Below are 27027 nucleotides of genomic sequence, written 5' to 3' on the forward strand. Positions count from 1 at the left end.
AAAAAACAAAAAACTGTCTGATAAACAGGGCAGGCCGTGGACTCACCGTGTCAAAGAAACAAATCAGGTTAGCATAAATTTCGTTTTCGAATAACACGGTGAGTCCACGGATCATCAGTAATTACTGTTGGTAATCAATACCCAAGCTAGAGGACACAGATAAGGGAGGGACAAGACAGGGAATCTAAACAGAAGGCACCACTGCTTGCAGAACCTTTCTCCCAAAAGAAGCTTCAGCCGAGGCAAAAGTATCAAATTTATAGAATTTTGAAACAGTGTGTTGAGAGGACAAAGTTGCAGCCTTGCAAATCTGTTTTACAGAAACTTAATTTTTGAATGCCCAGGAAGAAGAAACAGCCCTCGTGGAATGAGCTGTGATTCTCTCAGGGGGCTGCTGTCCAGCCGTTTCATAGGCCAAACGGATTATACTCCTCAGCCACAGAGAAAGAGAAAGACGTAGCCATAGCTTTCTGTCCCTAGAATTTACCAGAGAAAACAACAAACAAGGAAGAGGACAGCAGTTGTGGGTCTCCGCCCACTAAATAATGTTGGCTACCTCTGTCATGGCCAAGGAACTCCGAGTTCCTATCTGATGGTTGACGTAAGCCAATGAAGTTATGTTGTCCGACTGGAACCTGATAAACCGGGCTGAAGCTAACTGAGGCCAGGCCAGAAGAGCATTGAAGATTGCCCTCAGCTCTAGGATGTTAATGGGGAGACTTGATTCCTTTCGAGTACATAAACCCTGCGCCTTTAGCAAGTCCCAGACTGCTCCCCATCCCAGCAGACTGGCATCCGTGGTCACAATCACCCAGGTAACCTGCGGAAGCAGGTTCTTTGGGAAATATGTTCCTGAGACAACCACCATTGAAGAAAATTTGTCGCCTGATCCAGTTAGAATCACAGAGACAGATCCACATAATCCCCGTTCCATTGACTGAGCATGCACAACTGCAGAGGTCTGAGATGGAACCGAGCAAACGGTATGTCGTCCATGGCAGACACCAGACCAATTACCTCCATACATTGGGCCACTGACGGTCGAAGATAGGACTGAAGGGCAAGACAAGAGTTGAGAATCTTTGGCTTTCTGACCTCTGTCAGAAAAATCTTTATTGATAGAGAATCTATTATGGTTCCCAAGAACACCACCCTAGTAGCTGGAATTAAGGAACTCTTTCCCAAGTTCACCTTTCATCCGTGAAAGCGCAGAAAAGATAACATCTCCGTGTGGGAGCTTGCTTGTTGAAAAGATGGTGCCTGAACCAGAATGTTGAAAAGATGGTGCCTGAACCAGAATGTCGTCCAGATAAGGCGCCACTGCAATACCCCGCAACCGAAGCACCACCAACATCGCTCCCAGAACCTTTGAGAAAATCCCAGGAGCTGTGGCAAGGCTGAAAAGATGGTGCCTGAACCAGAATGTTGAAAAGATGGTGCCTGAACCAGAATGTCGTCCAGATAAGGCGCCACTGCAATACCCCGCAACCGAAGCACCACCAACATCGCTCCCAGAACCTTTGAGAAAATCCCGGGAGCTGTGGCAAGGCCGAATGGAAGGTCCACAAACTGAAAGTGTTTGTCTAAAAAAGCGAACCTTAGAAACTTGTGATGGTCCCTGTGAATGGGAATGTGCAGGTACACAGCCTTTAAATCTACTGTTGTCATTGAATTGACCTTCTTGAGCCTAGGGTAGAATGGAACAAATCATTTCCATCTTGAAGGATGTTACTCTGAGAAACTTGAGATCTAAAATAGGTCTGAAGCTTCCGTCTTTTTTGGGAACCACAAACAGATTGGAGTAGAATCCCAGACACTGTTTCTGCATTGGAACAGGAACTATCATTCCCAGGTCGGATAGATCCCGGACACAATGTAAGAATGTCTCTTTTTATCTGGTCTACCAAGACTGATTGGGCTTCCAGGAAGACTTGGACTGTTCCTGTTTTGAAGACGGGGAGGGGGGCTTACCTTTAATGTTTTGAAAGGAACAAAAATTACTCTGACCTCCTTTCTTTTAATTCCTCTTATCCTGAGGGAGGAAGTGTCCCTTTCCTCCCGTAATAGCCGGTATGATTTTAGCCAAGCCCAGCCAAAACAAGGTCTCACCCTTGTAGGGAATTGCCAAAAGCTTAGACTTAGATGACACATCCGCAGACCAGAACTTCAACCATAAGGCTCTACGGGCCAGAACAGCAAAGCCAGAAATAATTGCTCCCAATGTAATGACTTGTAGAGAAGCATCCGTGATAAAAGAATTGGCCAACTTAAGAGCCTTGATCCTGTCCTGGATCTCTTCAAGAGGAGTATCAGTCTGAATAGAATCAGACAATGCATTAAACCAGTAGGCTGCCGTGCTGGTGATAGTAGCAATACACACCGCAGGTTGCCATTGTAAACCCTGGTGTACATGCATCCTTTTAAGTAACCTTTCCAACTTCTTATCCATAGGATCCTTAAAGGAACAGCTATCCTCTAACGGGAATAGTGGTTCTCTTAGCCAAGGTGGAAATTGCCCCTTCCACCTTGTGGACCATTTGCCCAGACTCCTTTATAGAGTCAGCTATTGTTAACATCTTATTAAAAATTGGGGATGGAGAAAAAGGAATACCAGGTCTCTCGCATTCCAGTGCAATAATCTCTGTAGCCCGGTCTGGTACAGGAAAAACCTTCACCGCAGAAGGTACGTCTAAGTATTTGTTTAGCTTACTAGACTTCTTAGGATTGACTACGACAGTAGTTTCGGAGTCATCCAAGGTGGCCAAAACCTCCTTAATTAACGACCGGAGGTGTTCTAGCTTAAACCTGAAAGGGTCAGTAAACCAAAAATGTTTATTTCATGATTCAGATTGAGAAAACAATTTTAAGCAATATTCCAATTTACTTCTATTATCTAATTTGCTTCATTCTTTAGATATCCTTTGTTGAAGAAATAGCAATGCAGATGGATGAGCCAATCACACAAGGCATCTGTGTGCAGCCACCAATCAGCAGCTACTGAGCCTATCTAGATATGCTTTTCAGCATGGGATATCAAGAGAATGAAACAAATTAGATAATAGACGTAAATTAGAAAAGTTGTTTAAAATCACATGCTCTTTCTAAATCATGAAAGAAAAAATGTGGGTTTCATGTCCCTTGAAGGATATAACTTCAGCATCAGAGGAAGGAATTACACTGTCTGAGATTTCACCCTCAGACTTCTGGGAGGGAACATTCTGAATAGCCACAACTGTGTCAGAAACCTTACTCACCGATTCTTTACATTTCCTCTTGCGCTTTCCCTGCAGCATGGGAAAGGCAGACAGCGCATCAGTTACCGCAGAGGATATGTGGGTAGCAATGTCTTGCAAGGTAACTCCAACAGGAGTGTGAGAGGAAACGCAGGGCACTGCATGTGTAGACGATAAGGTTTGGGACACTTGAGGAGAAAGCTGCGGCATATCTTGAACAGGAGACTTCTGAACAACATCCACCTTAGATAATAATGGCTCAGGAACAAAAAACGTCTATCCCTGTAATGCAATGTTCTCTCAATACATGAGGAACAAAAAGGGATTGGTGGTTCCACATTAGCATCAAAACAAACTAAAAGTAACATTTTGCAGGGCCTCTTACCCAATAAATAACCAAACAAAAAATAAAATACTTTTATTCCACTTTGAAATTTATTGGCAAAAAAAAAAAAAAAAAAAAAAAAACACACACTACCATTTCTTTAAATTTAAAACTAACTTTATTTCTTAACAGCAGAGCAGCGGCTCTATAGAAAACTCAGACAGCCTCTACACCTCAGCAAGCTCTGCTGGAAGTGCCTACCTGTCCTGCTGGATGCCGGAATCAATAGTAATTAGCGATCCGGACTCAATCCCCAGCTGCTCCAACCGGCTATCAAGTGATCTCTTTTACCATCTTCAGAAAGAGCAGAGCCGCAACTATTACTCTACTATCCAGCACAAACCGGAAGTGGTCCGTAAAAGCGTGCAAACAAACCCCCACCTTTGCCGCCTCAGAAAAAGCCCGCCCATCGTGGGTGTACCTAACTGAAAGTTCCCGGCCGCCATTAACTTCCTTTTCAAAGGTAAAGTCGCCGGGAGAATTAATAAGTAAAAAACACACCTGATGCCATCCACTCTGTCCAGAACACACCGGACAGAAAACACTAACTGAGCCTTATTAATAAAAGTTCCTCTCGTCCCCAGTGCCTGCACAAACTGACACACATTATCCTGTTAACCCATAATAGGATCAGATGTAGTTAATGTCCCAAACAGAACTGTTAAACTGACAATATTTCCTTTCTACAGAGAATTTAATTTGGCATTTACCTCAATGTAGATCTGCCCGGCAGCAGGACAGCTCACTTGGTATGAGAGGGCATCCTCCCTCACATGGAGCTGAGGAAAAAAGGAAAGACTGAATAATCTTACTCAGGCTTTCAAGTTAGGGCAGCAACAACTGTTTGAGAGGTGCAGTGGGGATTATACCCCACAAGTTCCCAATTGCTTAAAAGCCACCACTGCTCTACTGAAGAGACTGACGTGGACTACGGCTAGACCCCAGAAAAGATCAGAGCAAACCTGCTCTGCTTTAAAATAATAAACTCTTGATTGAAGAATTTTCTTTCAGACAACTAAACTTTACCACCTCCTTACAACGCAGGCAAAGAGAATGACTGGGGTTTGAGGGAAGGGGGCGATACTTAACAGCTTTGCTGTGGTGCTCTTTGCCTCCTCCTGCTGGCCAGGAGTGATATTCCCATTAGTAATTACGGATGATCCGGGGATTCACTGTGTCATTAGAAAGAAGAGAGTACTGCATGTATATTGTTTTTAAAAGTGATCTTTAGGTGTGTGAAGTCTTACTAGAATATTGCATTTTAATTCGATTTTGGAGGGGGGATCTTGACCCCTGTACCTTTTAGATTTATAGTACTGTAATTCTGACAGGTGCCACTCACTAAATACACAAGTAAAATCCTGTCTGGTATGTGCATCGCACCAGTGATTAGCAAATGTTTGACTGCCACTCCTGATTGGTTCAGCAGTCATGTTTTACTAAGATACTCCATGTTCCCAAGCGGGACTTTACCTACATATTTAATCCATTGCAGAGGTAAAACATATTGTAAGCTAGGATATATTTTTGCCTTAGAAAGTTCCTTTAAATCAATACCTCCTGCACATGAAATGTAAGCCAGAACATAAATAGGAGAGGGTGACAAAATGTGCTTACCCATACTGACACAGCAAATCTGAATTAAAGCAAGAAGGGGGATCACAGAATGTCCAGCACCAGGGTATTTTAGTAGTAGATATGCAAATTAAAGAGCTACTACACACTAAGGATTAACATTCAGATCTTTTGTGAAGATCTGAATGCGGATGTAAGCAGTGTCTCATGCCCTTCGAATATTTTCGTTGCCAGATTAATGCTAGTTAAAGATACCTACTATAAGATCTGGATTTGCAGAAATCTTGGGGTGGGATCTTTTACAGGAATCAATCAGGCTACAAAAATATCCAAAGGGCAAGAGCCTCTGCTCACTTCAGCATTCGGATCCTCACAAAAGATCCGAATATGCATCCCTTCTAACACTGCCCTAAACTAATGTTAATCAAAAATAGTCTCATCATCTAAAATATAAAACATTTTTTTATCTTTATTTAACAAAATAATTACAAGGAGGATCAGCAATGCTTAGGCATGATTGAGGGCTGTGTCCCAAATGTTGCTAATCCTTCTTGTAATTTTGTTAAATAAAGCTTTAAAAAAAAAAAAATCTATTTTGTACAATATTGGATGGTGAAACTATTTTTGGTTGTTTGTAAAAAAATAATTAAGAAAATAAATAAAATAAAACCAAAACCTTTATCTCACTGTGTAGAGTTCTGGATCTGAAGGACAGAAACATTGCAAATGAAAGTTCAAAAAGCCCCCAAAGATTGTGTAATTTGTCTCCTTGACAGAGTTATTAATCAGAAAAGCACTTCCATGGAATGCTAAAGAGACATACACGCCCTATGGGCCTGCCATGCTACATGCTTTTCAACAAAGGATACCAAATGAACAAGGCAAATTTGGTAATTAATAAAGAAGGTTTTTAAAATTGCATGTTCTGCCTGAATTGTAAACGTTTTTGACATTACTGTCTCTTCAACTTCATTAAAGTGATGGTAAACTTTACATGTTTTAAAATCAGTTCCGGACTCTTACACAGACTTTAATCACTTCTAATAAAGATGCACGGTAACTTACTTTTAATATAGCTGTGCTGTACTAATACCCCTCTCTCCAGTGGCCAACTTCAAAAATCAATTTGTTTGTGAGCTAATGGTTTGAACTGTTCTACAATCATTGCTCTAGCTACAAAAACCAAAATGCCGTACGGCTAGAGCGCCGATTGGAGAACAGTTCAAACCGTTAGTTTACAAAAAGTTTTAAAGTGGGCAGCCGGAGAGCGGGGTATTAGAATAGAACGGCTAGATTAAAAAGTTACTGCATATCTTTATTAGAAGTGATCAATTTAAGTCCCTGTAAAATATCGCTTAAGATTCCGGAACGGATTTTAGAATATGTAAAGTTTACCATTTGCTTTAACTCCACAAAAACACTTAGAGACAATAGTCAAAATTAAGTATTTGTGATTCAGATAGAGAATGCAATAAAAAAAAAAAAAAAAGCTTTCCAATTGTCTTCCATTATCCAAATGTGCACACTTTCTGAGACACCAACTCCTACTTAGCATGTGCATAACTGAGTACGTGATTGGCTAATGGCTTTCAATTAGTACAGAATAGGAAGGAAATTTCAAATGTCAGAAATTAGAAAAAAAAATTAAAAAAAAAAAAAAAAATCTACTGCTCATTTAAAATTCAGGCTATTGTTAATTCTGCAATTCTACACAATTCCTTGGGTGTAATCACATTTAATCCTCTAGCCCTGTAACTTTTTTTGATAAAGACAATTAAAATCAGAGCTTTTTTATTGCTTGATTTATCAAAATTGTGATAATTTAAATTTGACTTCACTGCTGATTTAATAAATCTTGTTCATTACTTACAGGAAGGTTCAGTTTAATAATATCCACAGGTTGATAGAAGGGCCACGCAAACTGATGTTTCCAAAGGGTCTTAACAACAACATTTTGCATGTACTGAAGCTGGTTAGTCTTGCGGCCAGGCTTATTGGGGTTTGTGACCTCGGGAGGTGGAAGATTCACGGGCCCTTGAGGAGCCTGAGCAGCGGCGGGCACAGCAGACATGTTGTCAAATCCTTTGGCAGCAGTTCTGCAGCACAAACTCTTCCGTTATGGTCCCCAAATGGGAAGGACATCCCATTTCAAGGGACCCACCATAGAACCTGCAGAGAGAAAAAAAATAATAAATCAATAAACCCTAAAATAAAGTAAAAACTGTATTACTATAGACAGTAAGGTTAAAAGGGACACTCAAGTCAAAATTAAACTTGCATGATTCAGATAGAGGAGCAATTTTAAACAACTTTCCAATTTACTTCCATTAACAAAAAGTGCAGACTTTTTAGGTTTTCACTTTGAGTCTCCAGCTCCTACTGAGCATGTGCAAGAATTCACAGAATATACGTATATGCATTTGTGATTGGCTGATGGTTGTCATGTGATACAAGAGGAGTGGAAGTAGACATAACTTTTCTGGAAAAAAAAATCTACTACTTATTTGAAGTTCAGACTAAGTGCTATTGCACTGTATTTTTGTTTATGTAAATCTACTGTATTTACTGCCCCTTTAAATAGTTCTCACCCAAATACATCATAACACTGAACAATCTCCAAAATGTGATCAACTTCCTGAAATCTCAGATGTGCACGAAATACTAAACACATTTCATGCACCTCACTCTAATCACAGAAGCTGTCATATTGGAACCTAAATTACAATGCACGAATGTAGAGGAGAGTTGCTGCACATGTGCAAACAGATTTCAACACGGTGGCAACCATGTACATTTAAAAACGGACAAGAAACTAATATAAAACATTAAAAGGGACAGTCTAGTCAAAATTAAACTCATGATTCAAATAGGGCATGTCATTTTAAACAACGTTCCAATTTACTTTTATCATCAAATTTGCTTTGTTCTCTTGGTATTCTTAGTTGAAAGCTAAACCTAGGTAGGCTCATATGCAAATTTTTAAGCCCTCTTATCTGAATGCAATTGACAGTTTTTCACAGCTAGAGGGCGTTAGTTTACGTGTTTCATATAAATTCCATTGTGCTCACGCCTGTTGGGTCACTTATGAGATGGCACCGATTGGCTAAAATGCAAGTCTGTCAATAGAAATGAAAAAAGGGGGCAGTCTGCAGAGGCTTAGATACAAGGTAATCAGAGGTAAAAAGTATATTAATATAACCGTGTTGGTCATGCAAAACTGGGGAATGGGTAATAAAGAGATTATCTTTTAAAACAATAAAAATTCTGGTGTAGACTGTCCCTTTAAAATTAGGCGTAGCAAAAACTTCCAATTGTATTTAATTTATTTTTCCCCCTATTACCGTAATTAAAAAGGGAGAAACTGAAAAGAATTGGAAGCACACATTGCAGACTTCACATGCCTAATCCTCAAATTGGCATCAGCAAATGTGACAAGAAACTGAAAAGCAACGCAAAATTTTCCTAACAAAATGACAGTGGCAAGCCTAATTCTAGTCCAGTAACATGACTGCTTTGGCTTCTCCTAATAAATAGTGTGGGAGTTTTACCATTTAAATAAACAACAGTAAACAATCTGTTAACGTATTCAAGACACTGTTCACACTTAGCTGGTATGTTAAAGGGACAGTCTACACCAGAATATTTATTGTTTTAAACTATAGATAATCCCTTTATTACCCAGTTTTGCATACCAAACAGTTATAATAATACACTTTTTACCTCTGTAATTACCTTGCTTGTATCTAAGTCTCTGCAGAATACCCCCTTATTTCACTTGCATTTTAGCCAATTAGTGCGGGCTCCTAGGAAATCCACGTGCGTGAGCACAGTGTTATCTATATAAAAACACATGAACTAACACCCTTTAGTGGTGAAAAACTGTCAAAATGCCCTGAGCTAAGAGGCGGCCTTCAAGGGCTTCGAAATTAGCATATGAACCTCCTAGATTTAGCTTTCAACTAAGAATACTAAAAGAACAAAGCAAAATTGGTGATAGAAGTAAATTGGAAAATTGTTTAAAATTACATGCCCTATCTGAATCATGAAAGTTTGTTTTGGACAAGACTGTCCCTTTAGAGTATTGCAAGGCTAGAGGACAATCTTGTCATTCGAACGTGATTGATGCCCTATTTATTTATTTTTGTTTTTAGAGCCTTTTTCCGCTTACTTCTGTTAAATGTAAAAACCACAACACAAAGTACAAAAATATGCAAATGCCCTTACGTTTTCTTTGGGGGTCAGAGCGCAGCCATCTTGGTTGGTGTTGTCATTCCTTACTCAGGATAAAATCAGACCATGCAACAACCAATTCCTCAACAACTCTTGATTCTGCTTCTTCGGGAACCGCACAAATATGCCTCTTTCCTTGGTACTGCAGTGCAAAAAAAAAATAGTATTATATATTTGTGTGTACAAAGTGTTTTTCACTTCGAAGATATTGCATTATTTTTTTTTACAAACTAAATGTTTGCGGCAACCCTGTGTCGAGCAAGTCTATCAGTGGAATCCACATGGAAGCATTTCAGTTTTGAATAGAAGCATTTTTGTACTATAAATGTATTATCAAAAATGCTTCTAATAAAAGTGCACCAGCATTTTAAACACAGCAATTGCTCAGAGCGCGTAAGGTGCTTTTACATCTAATAACGACTCAATTTGTTAATTGCTGGAATGATACAAGCCCCACTGGCACTCTGAGCAGCTGCAGTATTTATAATGCTGGTGTACTGAGAATATCTAGGTATGCTTCAAATGCACGTGCAGAGAAATTTTTTTTACCAGTAAATAGTGATAACTTTTACTAGAAGCATTTTTGCCAATACATTTATATTGTAAATATGTTTCTATTCAAAGAGCTGTCATCTATGTGCATATTAACCCTTTGGTGCCGGGGTTAACTTGTCTACATCGGAACAACTGTTCCGATGTAAACAAATTGAAATCTCGTGATCCTGCAAGTGATCATGAGATTTCAATGATGGGATCACGTCAGGGGGGCCGTCCCTTTGATGCTAGGCACGCCCTCCAGACCGCGATCCCATCAGGGAAGCGCCAGTGGCTTCAGGAAAGCCAAGCGGTTAGGACGTTGTATTTCGTCCTTCGGCGCTAAAGTCCAGAAAAATTCGGACAAAAAAATACAACATCCTCACAGTGTTAAAGGGTAAATATTGACCAGTCAAAATATTTCAAATTAATATAATTTTGATCATCTCTATTATAATAATAAAAAGGAGGCGATAGAGAGAAAGAGATAGAGAGATAGATTAAGGGTAGACACATAGCCCAGATCAATGACAACAAGAAAAGGGAAATTGATGGTTATTACACCTGTGATACAGAGTATGTTGTGTATTTACTTAAATGCCTGTGTGGGCATGGTTATGTGGGGGAGACCATACGCCCACTTAAGGACAGGATCAGCGCACATAAATCAAGTATTAGAAACAAAGATATGACCCTTCCAGTTTCTGCACACTTTACTACCGCAGGGCATACAGTTAGTCAATTGCGCTTCCAGATCAATGATCATATACCAAAATGAAGGAGAGGTGGGGACAGGGAATTGATGTTGAAAAAGAGAGAAGTTTGGTGGATTTAAAAGCTAGGGACTCTGCATCCAGTAGCTTTAAATAAAGATTATTATGATTTACATTTATTTCTTTAATTGTTCCTTTTTTCTATATTGTTATTTTTAATATTTTAATACTGTATAATAAGATGTTATCTTCTACTTAATATTATGCATCATTGTTTTTAATATAAATTGTAATCTAACAGGTATACAGTATACAAAGTTTGTAATGTATTAATCACCATGGCCACTAGATGGCAGTATAATGTAAAAAAGATGGCTTCTTTGCCAATTAAAGGGTTCATTTACCTATGCACAGGTGCTATAAATAAGAGTATGTTACCCGTATACCACAGCATGAGTAAGGGCTATGTAGGCCCGCAACGTCGCTGTCTGCCGTCTTTCTTTTAAAACTCAATAAAGGATTTACCTTGATGAAACAGTGCTGGGACTTCTATTTATCGCATTGGATTAATGTGGGGTTTGCAGGACCCTGTTAGTCACCGTGCACTAGCAAAAGAACTTTGCACTATTCTTCAACAATGCTGTACCTTCTGTGTTCTCCCCAGGAGCTATATATTGGGAACACCAGTAGGTGTTTTTTTCACTCACAAATGTCAAAAATTGCAGTGACCAGTGGCTAAATTCAACACTTTATTTGAGTAAAAGCACAGCACAACACACAATATTTGTGCAAATACAGATATTTGTGTGATGTATTTTATACTCTAATAAACCAGGTATCAAAATACTTTGAATGCTACAGACCACGGCCATTTTTGCATTTATTTCCCAAACAAATGTAAAATAATGAATAAATGCACATCGCTACTGATTTTATTTAAAGGAACATGAAACCTAAAAAAAATTATTTCATGATTCAACTACAGCTTAAAAGTTAAAACAACTTTTTACTTCTATTATCTAATTAGCTTTGTTCTCTTGGTACCCTTTGCTGAAAGGGATACTTAGGTAGCTGGGATCTAACTGTTGATTAGTAGCTGCACATGTGTCTATTGTCATTGGCTTATCGATGGGTTCAGCTAGCTCCAAGTATTGCATTGCTACTCCTTGAATAAAGGATACCAAGAGAATGGAAAGTTGATTTATGATCTAATTAGCTTTATTCTCTTGGTATCCTTTGTTGAAGAAGCAGTAACGCGCTACTAAGAGCTAACTGAAAGCCAATGACAAGAGGTAAATATGAGCAGTCACCAATTAGCAGCTTCTGAGCCTACCTAGGTATACTATTCAAACTAAGTATAAAAAGGGAATGAAACAAATTAAAATAGAAATAAATTGGAAAGCTATTTAAAATTGCATGCTCTGTCTGAATCATGAAAAAATTAATTTGGGTTTCATGTCCCTTTAATCTAGCTTTAAAAACATCCAAATTATGCACTTCCTATATATGCTGGTCCTGTCAAAAGCTACCTGGGTCCCACATGGTCAAACCTAATTATAAAGCCGGCCGTGCACATCATGCAAAGAGGTTAAACACACATGTAAAGTATTACTTATGAACTGTAAGCAGCAAACCATTAGTGGGTTTATCAAGTGGCTGTTGCATTACCTGCCAATCACCTGTGTTAAACCCTTTCTGGGGGTTAAGAAGCCGTTATCTAGGATGCGTTTTGCATAAAATACAAGACATTTCTAACAGGTCCCTTCTACATCAGAATGTCTCTGAGAAAACTGGCAAGGTCACTTTCACAAATGTTGCAATACAACCACTAGGCCATTTACAAGTGATTTCTTTTCAACCAGATACTAAAAATATGAACAGACGGCTGCTCCTTAGCAACCTGGGCAATGACACACGGACTCTGCGGCACACTAGTACTTATTGAAGTGCAGACTTCACCAAGAAGCACGAGGTAGAGGTTTCAAATTGGGCAAATGGCATGATCCAGAATGTGTTAAATCTGTGTTACAGAAATCTGTTTAAAAAAACAAAACGACACAAGAAGACTAAATATTCTTCTCTCCTTGAAACAGTATTCACAGAATCAGATTCTGTTTCAGTTCACATTCAAACTACCACCTAACATGAAAGAAACTGGTCTTCTTAAAGGGACAGTCTAGTCAAAATTAAACTTTAATGATTCAGATAGGGCGTGCAATTTTAATCAACTTTCCAATTTACTTCTATCATCAAATTTGCTTTGTTCTCTTGGTATTTATTGTTAAAGGCTAAACCTACGAAGGCTTATATGCTGATTTCTAAGACTCTGCAGGCCGCCTCATCTCATTGTAGGGCTGTAAATAGCTAATAAAATGCAATGCTTGTATAGATAAAGTTGTGCTCACTTGGGTGGAGTTACTTATGAGTCAGCACTGATTGGCTAAAATGCAAGTCTGTCAGAAGAACTGAAATAAGGAGGCAGTCTGCAGAGGCTTACATAAATGGTAATCACATACATAACGGTTGGTTATGCAAATTTAGGGAATGGGTAATAAAGGATTACCTTTTTAAGAAAAAAAAAAAAAAAAAAAATCTGGAGTACACTGCCCCTTTAAAAATGTTCCTTGAAGAGGAGAAAATTCAGAATGTCATTGGGCACTGGGATAACTCTCTCCTGTGATAACATTAATTATATTATTCATTATATATATTTGTAATGACAGCCACCTTGTCTATGTGTCCCATAGTTTCTCCATACCCAGGAGCGGTTCTACACAGGGGCCAGTGCCCCTGTAAAAATGTCAGCTCAGGCCCCCCCAGAGCTGACTGAAAAATACTGGACAAGATCAAGGCTATTTATCTGCTTCCCTGTCCCTGAAACACTGTCTAGTCTAAGCGTGGGGTTAACAAAGTGAAGTAAAACTTGTGCCCCCTCCCCTTTCAGAGATGTGCTACAGTTCACGGGTTGTTGTGGGGGCGGGGCGTCTTACAGCTGCAAACAAGAGTTCCAGAAGTGTCACTGGTTTGTTTTGCAGACGTCTCTCTAGCCTGTACACTGCAAGAACAGAAAAGATGCAAGTCTGCCCTCTCACCTCCACAACTCTATAATGACTGCTGGAGTGTTTTCCTTATTTTTCTAATGTATGTAAATAATTATTTGACACAATTTTCATTGAATGTGCTATCTGAACTATGTAGCACTAGTTAAGTGCATAGACTTCTTTTTTTATTTTTTTTCTACTCAGTGTGTGTGTGTATATATATATATATATATATATATATATATATATATATATATATATATATATATATATATATATATATATATATATATATATATATATATATATATATATATATATATATATATATATATATATATATATATATAAAACACACAGAGAAAACCCAGCACTCACTTACAAGCTCTCAGCTAAGATTTAAAAGCAAAACTGGAAAGGTTAGTCACCGCATCTGGCCAAATGGGACAAGCTCAGGTACCACGTCAAGGTCCTCTCCGATACCTGAGACCCTAAAACAGCCACACAATACAAGCTTTCAAATCCAAACAAACTGAAAACAAGGGAAGGGTGCACAGGAATATGTAACCACCCTAGACATATACAAAACACGGAAGGGAACTGCACTTGACGTGGTACCTGAGCTTGTCCCATTTGGCCAGATGCGGTGACTAACCTTTCCATTTTTGCTTTTAAATCTTAGCTGAGAGCTTGTAAGTGAGTGCTGGGTTTTCTCTGTGTGTTGTATTAATTTGTTTTGTAATTTTCCCTATGGTTCTTGCACCCAGACCTGTCTGGGGTTAACTGCTTGTGGCTCTGGGGACAGCACAGCTTCCTGTGAGTGCCAGTGGCACCCAGGGCTGAGCATGTTGCAGGGTCATTGTATGTGTACCCGGTCCAGTATGAGAGTGCAGTTCCCTTCCGTGTTTTGTATATGTCTAGGGTGGTTACATATTCCTGTGCACCCTTCCCTTGTTTTCAGTTTGTTTGGATTTGAAAGCTTGCATTGTGTGGCTGTTTTAGGGTCTCAGGTATTGGAGAGGACCTTGACGTGGTACCTGAGCTTGTCCCATTTGGCCAGATGCGGTGACTATCCTTCCCATTTTTGCTTTTAAATCTTAGCTGAGAGCTTGTAAGTGAGTGCTGGGTTTTCTCGGTGTGTTGTATTAATTTGTTTTGTAATTTTCCCTATGGTTCTTGCACCCAGACCTGTCTGGGGTTAACTGCTTGTGGCTCTGGGGACAGCACAGCTTCCTGTGAGTGCCAGTGGCACGCAGGGCTGAGCTTGTTGCAGGGTCATGGATGTGTACCCGGTCCGGTATGAGAGTGCAGTTCCCTTCCGTGTTTTGTACATATATATATAAAAAAAATAATTATATATATATATATATATATATATATATATATATATATATATATATATATATATATATATATATATATATATATATATATATATATATATATATATATATATATATATATATATATATATATATATATATATATATATAAATAAATGGATGTGTGCGCTATATATATATATACACATATACACACCCCCAGTAAAATTTGTCTAGAACCTCCACTGTCCATACCTGGGAAGAATAAAATAATTTTGCAAACTATCTTGAGATTACAGAAACCTATCAAACTTAGCAAGAGTCAGTTTGATGCAAAACTCATGCAGCTGTACACTTGCTCACTAGCTGACAGACACTGCTCCCCCAAAACTGCAACGCATAAAGCGAGAAGTCTGCAAGAATGTACAGAAAAGGATTTATTCAGCACACAATTGTGCTTTTTATGTAGAGGGGGAAAAAAAAAAAAACAGGTTTTCCATTCATATTTTAGCATCTTAGAGGACAGTAGGCAAAGACAAAAACGTAATAGGGCACAAAAGTGTAGGAAGGACAAGTCAAAGATTAGAATACTGGAAAAACTTGTTCTTGGCGAGTTTAGATTAAATGTTTCCTAAATGCTAAATCTGCTACCTCAAACACTAAGATTCAAAAAGGTACAGAGTGATCGGACACTTTTCCAATAATATGAATCAGTAAAACTGTACTTTTGCTTTCCAAAGCTTTGGGAGTATTCTCATATGTCTATGTAAATGACTTGCCTGGCTACTAAAATAAATCTAAAGTCTACTACTTCATATTCTGAATGGCTAATGATTTTAGTATAAAATGCCGTCTTCTCCCCAGGCCACCCAGCTAACATTTAAGCTAATATTAAAGGGATAAGACACCTAAGAAGCACTTACATGACAGGAAATAATTGCTGCCATATAGTGCTAGAGAAATGGGTCAGCTCCAAAGCATACATCATTTCTTTAAAAAAAAAAAAAAAGCAGAGAGAAGGAAGAAAATCTTATAATAGAAGTAAATAAAGTTGTTTAAAATTGCTGCTATATATGAATCATAAAAGAAAGATTGTGGGTTTGATATCCCTTTAAGTAAAATTAGCCAATATAAAATATTTTCAAACTCTGTTGCACAAATAATCATTAAATCAATTTATATTAAATTATGCAATTAATTTGTGCTTTTCTAGATAGGCTCAGTAGCTACTGATTGGTGGCTGCACATAGATGCCTCGTGTGATTGGCTCGCCCATGTGCATTGTTATTTCTTCAACAAAGGATATCTAATTAATGAAGCAAATTAGATAATAGAAGTACATTGGAATGTTTAAAAATTGTATTCTCTACTTGAATCATGAAATATTTTGGGGGGGTTTAGTGTCCATTTAAATGTATTAACCCTTTACATTGAGTAGAATACCACATCCTACAGAAGAGAAGTTGTGAAGCTGTGTCAAATTGAATTTATCAAGCCTTGAGGTACATACTGTACGCACATCCTTGTGAAGTACTGAAAATATTAGGCTGTTCCATAGTGTAAGTTTGGTTAAAGGGATATGCAACCAAAAATAATTATCTTTCATGACTTAGGTAGAACATACAATTTTAAACTACTTTTCAGTTTAAGTCTTATCAAAATGTCCTCTCTCTCTTTGTATCATTTGTTGAAAGAGCAGCAATGCACTACTGCAGGGCTCGACAAACCCAGGAGCCTAGGAGCCACTGGCTCCTAAAATTTACCCCTGGCTCCTAACTTAAATATTCTTACTGGCTCCTAATTTTTAAACACATTTGTCAAGCACTGCACTACTGATTTCTAACTGAACACATTGGTGAGCCAATAAGAATCAGATATATATGAAGCCACCAATCAGCAGCTAGAACCTAGGTTTTGTTTTGTCAATCATGAGCTTTCCTGTATAAACCTTTCAGCAATGGATAACAAGACAAGGAATCTGTCTAAATCATAAATGCATAATTATGACTACTGTCCCTTTAAAGAATATCAAAATGTTAACAGGGCATGAGCATTTGTTCATAGGTATAGGAAAAACAATGTTTTGAGTCAAAAATAAGTGGGCAAAATTGATTTTTTTTTCAAATCCCTTTGTACAGTATCTGCATTATACTTTGGCAAAAACTACATTTTTTTTAGATGATAGCTTTTCAATTATTCTACATAAAACCTAAGTGCAAATACTTCTGTTTTTTGTTGTTTTTTTTTTAAATACCAAACAAATATTTACTGTATTATTGATTGAATTATATTCAGTTTATAAACCAAAACTAAAATCTATGTTGCAATTGGAAGACACTAAATATGAAAAAAGAAATATGCAAATTTTAAATGATTAACCCTTTGAGTGCTAAGCTGGATTAAAAAAAAATTCAGTTTTTTACTATTTCAAAAAAAAAAAAAAAAAAAAAAGTTTAGATTTCCCCCCCCCCCCACACACACACACACACAAGGCGACTACCTTTCCAACGGTGGGTCTTGGGGGTCTGTAGCTGCTTAGATGTCTGAGATACAGGCTTCTAAGCAGAATGGCCCCTTTCCCTATACTTTGTATTGTCAATTTTAAATAAAGTTGCGCGTTGACGTCATCACATCATTGCGTGTGACATCACCGTACGCATACCCCTCAACAGTCCCGATTGTCGCGGGACAGTCCCGATTGTCGCGGGACAGTCCCGATTGTCGCGGGACAGTCCCGATTGTCGCGGGACAGTCCCGATTGTCGCGGGACAGTCCCGATTGTCGCGGGACAGTCCCGATTGTCGCGGGACAGTCCCGATTGTCGCGGGACAGTCCCGATTGTCACCCCATGCATTAAATTTTTTTTTATTTTATTGGGCCCATACTCAGAAGCTGCTGGCTTTGCTCTCACAGGATTAGATACTGTTAGGTTCCCTGTGGAAAAGGAATGGTGTGTGGGTTAAGCAGGAGTAAGAAGGCTGTATACACTCTGACCTCAGGTAATGGTGACTTCTAACCTCTGGTAGAGATGATGTCTAACCCCTGGTGATAATACTAGCATGCCTTCAGTTTTATACAATGAGCAGTGCTAATACCAGGGTAATGAACAGTGGCAGCCGCAGACTGCCAGCTAATGTGCTTGCCAACCCCAGGACCCCATACAATGAATTACAGATACCCATATATGATGTAGTGTGTGCCTATCTGTATCCATAACTGTGTGTGTGTATGTATGTATAAGCCCCAAGGCAGAACATAGAGTGATCTGAGATGTCATCGCAGAAAATGCAGCATGTCTGCAGAAAGAACAAGAACTGTTAGCACTTTAACTTTTCAGCGCTGCTCCACATTAGACTGTTCTTTTTAAACAGAGCTGTTCTCTGGCTGCATTGTATAAGTTTTCCTTAACAGTGCATCCAGAGCAAAGTGCTGCTTGAAGTCAACAATCAAATATGCAGTAGTGCTGCAAAGCAGCAGTGCATTGATTGTAGTCTGGCTCTGAGATTTTTGCAAGCTCGTTCCCTAGCTTTTTACAGTCTGCAAAGCTGTTTTTCTCTGAATGTAAGATGTTCGTATGAGCAATGCACCTTTTTATTACTACATGTCTATGTTAGACTATGAGAAAAGGAAACAAATTAATTCAAGAGGCATTTTACAATTACTTTTTTTGTCTGCAGCTAATTTGCAATGCAATTTTCAACTACTACACTAGATTATACAACTTTAAATATTGCTTTATTCTCCAGTTAACCAACACATTGCAATTGATCTGGTGCTTTAGTGTAACTGACAAATTTACAATTTTATTTTATTGAAAAATGACATGCAGAAAAATATTCACTAAACAAATCTCATCGCAGAAAGTGAAAAAAACTTCTGTCTCTGGGTGTATAAGTTTATGCTATGTAGTGTGTCTGCATGTATAAATGTAAACTATGTAGTGTGTGTATGTGTATCTGCATGTATAAGTGTATGCTATGTAGTGTGTGTGTGTCTGCATGTATAAGTGTATACTATGTAGTGTCTGTATCTGCATGTATAAGTGTATGCTGCATGTATAAGTGTATGCTATGTAATGTGTGTGTATCTGCATGTATAAGTGTATGCTATGTAGTGTGTGTGTATCTGCATGTATAAGTTTATGCTATGTAGTGTGTGTGTATCTGCATGTATAAGTGTATGCTATGTAGTGTGTGTGCATCTGCATGTATAAGTGTATGCTATGTAGTGTGTGTGTGTCTGCATGTATAAGTGTATACTATGTAGTGTCTGTATCTGCATGTATAAGTGTATGCTGAATGTATAAGTGCATGCTATGTAATGTGTGTGTGTGGGTGTGTATGTATGCTATGTAGTGTGCTACTGTGCATTTTTGCTGACTTTAAAGGCCAGAATCTAGAATATTAATGGGGAATGCAGAGAGCAGTTTTAAAGAATTTATTATTAAATGTCCAATTAAGATTAAAATATTTAGCACTGCCTTTGCAAAGGCTAATTAAATACATAGCTCACATAGCCATACCAGTGGTTTGAGCTTGTGTTTGATTTGCTGCCTAAGTTTATTAAAATTACTTTATTTAGAATTTTATATTACTTTAATCTTATGATTTTTTTTAAGCCCCACCCACCACATTTCAAATTTTTTGCCGCGGGGGGGTCCCTCTTTTGAATTTTGAAATGTTGGGAGGTATGCGCACGTAACAGTAAGCCCCGGTGATGCCTGACACTATGGAGGCCCGATCGCTGGGGTGGGAGTCGGTAGGAGCCCCCAGACTGCAAAAAAGGTGGTTGAGTGCTAGCGACGGCTCTGAGCCATTGTTAGCACTCAAAAGGACACTGAACCCAATTTTTTTCTTTCGTGATTCAAATAGAGCATGCAATTTTAAGCAATTTTTTAATTTGCTCCTATTATCAAATTTTATTCATTCTCTTGGTATCTTTATTTGAAAAGATAGACTAAGGTTAGATGCTGGCCCATTGTTGGTGAACAACCTGGGATGTTCTTGCCGATTGGTGGATAAATTCACCCACCAATAAATAAGTGCTGTCCAGTGTTCTGAACAAAATCTAAGCTCCTTAGCTTAGATGCCTTCTTTATCAAATAAAGATAGCAAGAGAACGAAGGAAAAATAATAGGTGTAAATTAGAAAGTTGCTTAAAATTGCATGCTCTATCAATCAGAAAAGAAAAAATTTGGGTTCAGTGTCCCTTTAAGTTTATAGAATTCTGTAAGAATATGAAACCTGCTGTCTAAATAAAAACATATACTACAAATATCACATCAATAATGTGGTTAGAAAATTATAGTACAACAGCAGGTCTCAGCCCATTGGAGCTTACAGTATAGTGTTACAAACGTAAACAAATTATATTTTGAGAATGAAAAACTATTTATATCGGTTATTTTTATTAACACAAACTAGATATTAGAGGGAAATATATTTAAGAGTGTTCTGCCTCTATAATAGAAAGCCTGTTTATTTAGGAAGCCTGTTATGTGAACTCCAGGGATATAAACCTGCATATGACAAAACTCAGGTTGAATAAACACCAGAATTTATCCTCCCTTAGAGGAATACCAATCCTAGCTTACACTGCATTCCCAAAAGGATGGCTAACTAACTAATATGACTCTCTACATACTCCCTCCAGGACTATTAAACTAACCTAGTGTTACGAAGTCTATGGAGACTAATGAACTAATCTGTTAAAAAGAAGCCTATGGAGACTATGTATGTATGTATGTAAATTAAACTGGAGTGAGTAGAGGAGATAGATGCCGTCTAGTATCTATACAGTGTCAAATAGCCAGCAAATATTTGTAAAAATTGTATTAAAGGACTTAAAGGGATAGAAAAGTCAAATTTGTTCTTTGTTGAAAAAGAATACGCACATATCCTACACTAGTGGGAGCTAGCTGCTGATTGGTGCCACATTTGTCTCTTGCGATTGGCTTATTAGATGTGTTCAGCTGTCAGTAGTGCAATGCTGCTCCTTCAGCAAAGGATAACAAGAGAATGAGGCAAATTTGATAGTAAGAGTAAACTGAAAAGTTGTTTAAATTGTATGTTCTATCCAAATAATGAAGAAAAAAAAAAAATTGGGTTTCCTGCTCCTTTAATTTGCCAAGGTGTAAAATAAATAAAAAATATTTACAATTGCTGCACAGTAAGTTGTCTCACAATGGCTAAACATATGCAAAGAGGGAGTGGGGAAGTGGGTGAGGTGTGAGCAGGTGATGGATGGGATCAGAAGTGGCATATGACATTTTGGCCTGGCTAGTTGCTTAGAATTTGAAATGGGGGGGGGGGATTATATATATATATTTCCTCCATGTAGGTGGTCAAGTTAAATCTGTTCACTGTTTTAACCCTTTCGTGCTGGGGTTAACGTGTCTACATCAGTAAATGTAAATTAAGTATTGCTGTTACTTCACAAATCTCACAGCAAATGACCATTTTCTAACCCCTGATACAAATGATATATCGATTATAGACAAGCAAATACATTGGATCTTTAACAAAACTACATAGATAAAAAAACAGTGGCACCAAACTCCTCTTCAATACAGCTCCAGTTCTAAATTCATCCTGAACTGGCCCACTAACCTTGCAGTGAAACATCTATGGACTACATGTCTATCAGACATTCTTTGCGGGGTCTATAATAAGTCAAAATCATATTTGCCTTTAGAATAAAATGCTCTTATATCCCATTAAACAGCACATGTCTAGCTCCAAGATACAGAAATCCTACAGTTTGAGTTTATTTTGATTTTTCTTTACACTTCTATAAATTCATTCTATACCTCCTCATTCTGAATGGCTTTTAGACATGGATTTTTTTTTTTTTTTAGTAATGCAGTGTAATAGCTTTTACCTCTTTCCAAAAAGCACACTGTAGAATTAATTTCTCATTTTCACACTAAACTAATTTCAAAATGCTTTATGAAGGGCATATACGTAGGTAGGCACAGGGAAAAGTGTATGTTAAAGGGGCAGTATACTATAAAATAGTTTTTCCCTTAATGTGTTTCCAATTACTGTTTTTTCCAGTTGCAGAGTATAAAATGTATGAGATTTGCTTTTTAAGGCTTATTTGTGTATATTAATTAGCTGATTTTGTGTTTTGAAGCCACATCCTAATAAAATGGGTTGAGCTTTTAGGTATAATCAGATCTCATTACTTTATCACATTGTGTACATATCACCTGCTTCTTTATCTTATATCTGTCCATAAACCAATCACCAATACTATTAGAGAACAATGGAAAAATAACATTTTATTACCTTATCTCTTCTATAACCCACTGGGAGTGTAATTTCTTCTACTGGCTGTGTTAACACAGCTTGGCCTCGAGACCAAAAACGTTCAGGATGGGTGGGGATACCACAGGCTAAATAAACTATTTCAAATGCCATTATAAGGCTAATGGAAATACTTGTAAACAATTTAATACACTCCAGCAGGTAAAGTGAATTATTGGGAACAAATTAAAGGGGAGTCATTTTTTGAGTAAACTGTCCCTTTAAGGTGTAAACAGAGAAGTAAAATATTTGACTATACATGATTATAAATAAAAATAATGTATTAGTCTCTTTACATAATGCTTCATTTGTTTTTTAATACACTGTGCCTTTAATATACTTTTGTCAACCTTCCATTAAACAGCAGAGAGTGTAGCCTGTCTCTTATTGCAATAGCAAAAACGTAAAATTATTCCTACGTAATCTCAAACATCTGTTTATTTCAAAAACTCTTCAGGTAAACTGCTATGTACATGTTTTCAATTTATTGGGTCTAAAGAACTAACCTATTGAAGTACAGACTGACACCAGAGTTATAAGAAAACAGCTGCCACACAATAAGTCTGGACCAAAAATGAAACAAAAAATATAAAATGAAGAATATTATTTTACAAGTTCATAATAAAGAGATGAGACTCCAGAACAAGGTTTTATTAAGAAGTATACTTTGCATATCATGATGTGATCTACGAACTGAGCAATAGCATCCAAATCCCAAAATTTAAAGGGACAGTATAGTCTGAATTAAACGTTCATGTTTCACATAGGGCATGCAATTTTTAACAACTTTCCAATTTTCTTTTATCATCAAATTTGCTTTGTTCTCTTGGTATTCTTCATTGAAAACTAAACCTAGGTAGGCTCATATGCTAATTTTAATCCCTTGAAAGCAGCTTCTCATCTCGGTGAACTTGGACGGCTTTTCACAGCTAGACAGCGCCAGTTCATTTGTGCCATATATATTACATTATGCGCAGTCCTGTGGAGTTATTTATGAGACAGCACTGATTGGCTAAACTGCACGTCTGTCAAAACAACAGAAATAAGGAGGCAGTCTGCAGAGGCTTAGATACAAAGTAATTACTGAGGTAAAAAGTGTATTATAACAGTGTTAGTTATGCAAAACTGGGGAATGAGTACTAAAGGGATTATCTTTTTAAACAACAACAACAACTCTGGAGCAGACTTTCCCTTTAAACACAAAAACCTCTTCCCCTTCATAATCAATAATTCCTGGGTAGAAGCTTTGCACTTCATACAAAACCAAGTAGTTTCAAAACTGTACTATATATCCTTAGAAATTGTCCTATAATTCTCAGTGGATAAACATTTAGCTGTCAAGATTACTGAGTAGGTGATCCTTTGTTCAACAGCTTACTATATAATTATCTAAGTCAAGACTAATTCAGCGTCCCCATGAAAAGTTGTCCAACTAGGAATGCTCTCACCTCTAATATTAAAGAATATTCTGATGTTCTATGACCAGGGAATGAATATATATATATATATATATATATATATATATATATATATATATATATATATATATATATATATATATATACACACATACATACATACATACACATACACACATTCATTTCCAGCAGAGATGGAGAAATAAGGTCTTGCGATTATCTTAGGCAACCAAAGTGTCAATGGAGAGGGGAAAAAAAAAAAATCTAGATGCAAAGTTTATTACAATGTTGTACCAGATCTATAACATTCTCCAAGCCTATAAATATAACCAGGCTTTACAAACATTACAGACACAAGGATACAATACATGAGCCAACAAGCATATTTAGGACAAGGATGTCTTAATGTATAGATATAAAAGTTTTAGGTGGCTCAATTTAAGCAGAATAGTGTATATATATATATATATATATATATATATACATATACACACAAAATATAATTGTAGAATTGATGTGATAAATAAACCTTGCTACAAATACTTCAGTTTCACCAAATATTTTCCACATAACCAGGGTTTTCAATAAGACACAATATAGACATACCAAAATGTATACCTAGACAAATATATAAACAAATATGTATGATGCATCAGCAGCAATGGTCTCAAAAATAATATCACCTGCCTGTTCTAAAATAAAAAACTAAACTACATCACCATTACCTACCAACATTTCAAACAATATAGAAAATATTGATGGTCCCAACTAAAACAAGCAAATCCATATCCATCATTACTGTTGTAACACAAACCCACAATGTATCATACAAACTAATGGTCAGTAAATGAGACAGCTAAACACTCCATGACTTCACTATAAAGAGGTTGTATTGAGTTCCCAGCTCCCCTTAGTGCAGCACAGAAAGTTGATAAAGTTGTAGCACTTCTGCTGTCACTGAGTGTCACTACAGGGCTCCCCCAATCCCCCTCTCCCAGCCAGGCGGGGGATACAGCTCTACCTCCCGCCTCTCCTCCCCCTCCCTACTCAAAAGATGGCGGGCAGAGAGGAAAAAAACGTCCCCTCTCCCCGGGCTGAGCACACACTACAGAGGCGGCGGGAGTCCCGGGTGCATTGAGTCCGTTCCCTCCCCCTGCTTTACTCTGGGGCGCTCACTGATACAATGTATCGCGGCAGGCGCTCGCTTTGTTACATTGTATCCGCGCACACCGCAGGGGGAGGAAGGGGACGTTTCCTCGCTGCCCACCTATACCCACCCACCGCAAAGCCGCAGCCCAACAACACAAAGCGAAAGAGAAATATAAATAAATTACGTTTCCCGTAGCGGCTCCCGTAAGGTACGGACCCTCCGCTGCTTATTATCCCTCAGCCCAGCAGCATAATAGAGGAGGTTCAACCAGAGCCTTAGACATGCGCGGCGCGAGGAGTGCTGGGACTTGTAGTCTAGAGGGAGGTGGCCAAGCAAGGATGCCAAAGCGAGGAAAAACTACACCTCCCAGAAGCACATACTCTCCCTCCTAGTCGCCTACTTCTTATTGAAAAGAAAATTGAGCAGGGTGGGGAGTGATTCACGGTCTAGGGGGGCTGTTGTGACCTTTGTTTTTTGGAGAATAGGTGTCTTACCCACTATAGAGCGAGTGTGAGGTGGGGAAGGGTCAAGGGCAGGGGAATAAGAGGGGCTACAGCCCTTACTTGGAGGACAGGCCCTGTGCACTTCTCTTTTTGCTAGGCCTCGTATGAATGAGCTCAATGGCTGCTGTACCTCCAATAACCTGGTACATTGCAGTGTTATATTTACAGTAATGCTACGTTATTTCGTCACATTAAGTCATCAATAGAGTGTATGTATATTGTTACTGTGTTAAAAAGCAGTTTAATTTTAATATTTTAATTAAATTAAGAATGATGGATCACTTTACGTTAGTTTTACTAATATAAAAGTGTTGGGTAAAAAAAAAAAATAGGCTGGTAAATTATTAAATACAAAGAGTGATAAGAAACGTTATAAGTACAAAATAGCCTGAATATAAAAGGGACACTAAACCCAAATTTTTTTCTTCTGTGATTCAGATAGAGCATGAAATTTTAAGCAACTTTCTAATTTACTCCTATTATAACATTTTCCTCATTCTCTTGGTATCTTTATTTGAAATGCAAGAATGTAAGTTTAGATACAGGACCATTTTTGGTGAACAACCTGGGTTGTTCTTGCTGATTGGTGGATAAATTAATCCACCAGTAAAAAAAAAATTAACGCCCCTATTACTGACAAACAAATTTTGGACAGTATAGATTCCATATCTTTACATAAAACTCCAGGACCAGAATTACTCCCCAATGAATTTTAAAAATTGTTAAAACCTATTATTATTCTCTATCTCAAGAATCTGTTTAATCACAATTTTATAAATAAAGCACCATGTTCGAGCTCCTTCTCTGCATCCTGGACTACTCTGATCTTAAAGAAAGGTAAAAACCCTTTTGAAATGGGTTCTTATAGACCAATAGCTCTATTAAATTCTGATTACAAAATTTTGCCTACTATTTTTGCTAAGAGACTGCAAAGTCCCTTAAGCCAAATAATGCATTCAGATCAGGTTGGTTTTCTTAAAGGCAGGAATGCTTCTGCTAAGATTAGAGAACTATTTCTCACAATAGATTACTGTCTTTCAAAAGAAACTATGTCTACCACTCTTAAAAACTACGAGGACATGGCTGTGGTATCATTGGATGCAGAGAAGGCGTTCAACTCGGTGCAACATGATCACATATTTTCTTCTTTGCAGAAATTTGGTCTACAAGGGCTCTTTTTATATTTGGTAAAGAATATTTATAATACTTCTGTTACGGTTGCCTCCAGGCTGGCTGGAAGTTGGACCTTAGAAAAGGATGCTCCTAGCGCTCCCCAAAGGAGCAGCAGCACCGTAGACACTCTAACTGCTGCGTAGCCACCATCAGTAATGCAGACTCTATGAACCACCGCTGCTGGGCTGGTATCTCGCCGTCTGCTCTGCACCCTGGACCTACTGCTAAGGAAGTATATAGAGCATAGCAATCCCTGTAGTGATTATAGCTGAAGCTGTCCCCTACAAACATGAGTCAAAGCTGCAAGTTAGAGGGACAGAAATAGGTCTGATGTGCTGGAGCACACAGCCTGCTTTTATTCAGGTTACATGCAAACAGGACACTCTCAGGGGGAGGCATAAAATCCCCCATCACACATTTGATATTAGATAGAGAGACACTCC

General features: G+C 37.9%; 1 protein-coding gene across 3 annotated transcripts in view; it reads right to left on the reverse strand.

The window, feature by feature from the left end:
• BRD3 (bromodomain containing 3) overlaps positions 1 to 26752 on the reverse strand; it is a 128156-nt gene extending 101404 nt beyond the window's left edge. For 2 of the 3 annotated variants that reach the window (XM_053695623.1, XM_053695621.1), the window contains exons 1-3: positions 25093 to 26752; positions 9418 to 9565; positions 7064 to 7362 (exon numbers count right to left, since the gene is read on the reverse strand). In XM_053695623.1, coding sequence (XP_053551598.1) covers positions 7064 to 7264 — 201 coding nt within the window. In that variant the 5' untranslated portion in view covers positions 7265 to 7362; positions 9418 to 9565; positions 25093 to 26752. The remainder of the gene's footprint in view (positions 1 to 7063; positions 7363 to 9417; positions 9566 to 25092) is intronic. The other variant, XM_053695622.1, reaches the window with a different exon arrangement.
• Positions 26753 to 27027: the final 275 nt, after the last annotated feature.

Source organism: Bombina bombina, chromosome 12 (assembly GCF_027579735.1).
Source record: "Bombina bombina isolate aBomBom1 chromosome 12, aBomBom1.pri, whole genome shotgun sequence".
Taxonomy (NCBI): Eukaryota; Metazoa; Chordata; class Amphibia; order Anura; family Bombinatoridae; genus Bombina; species Bombina bombina.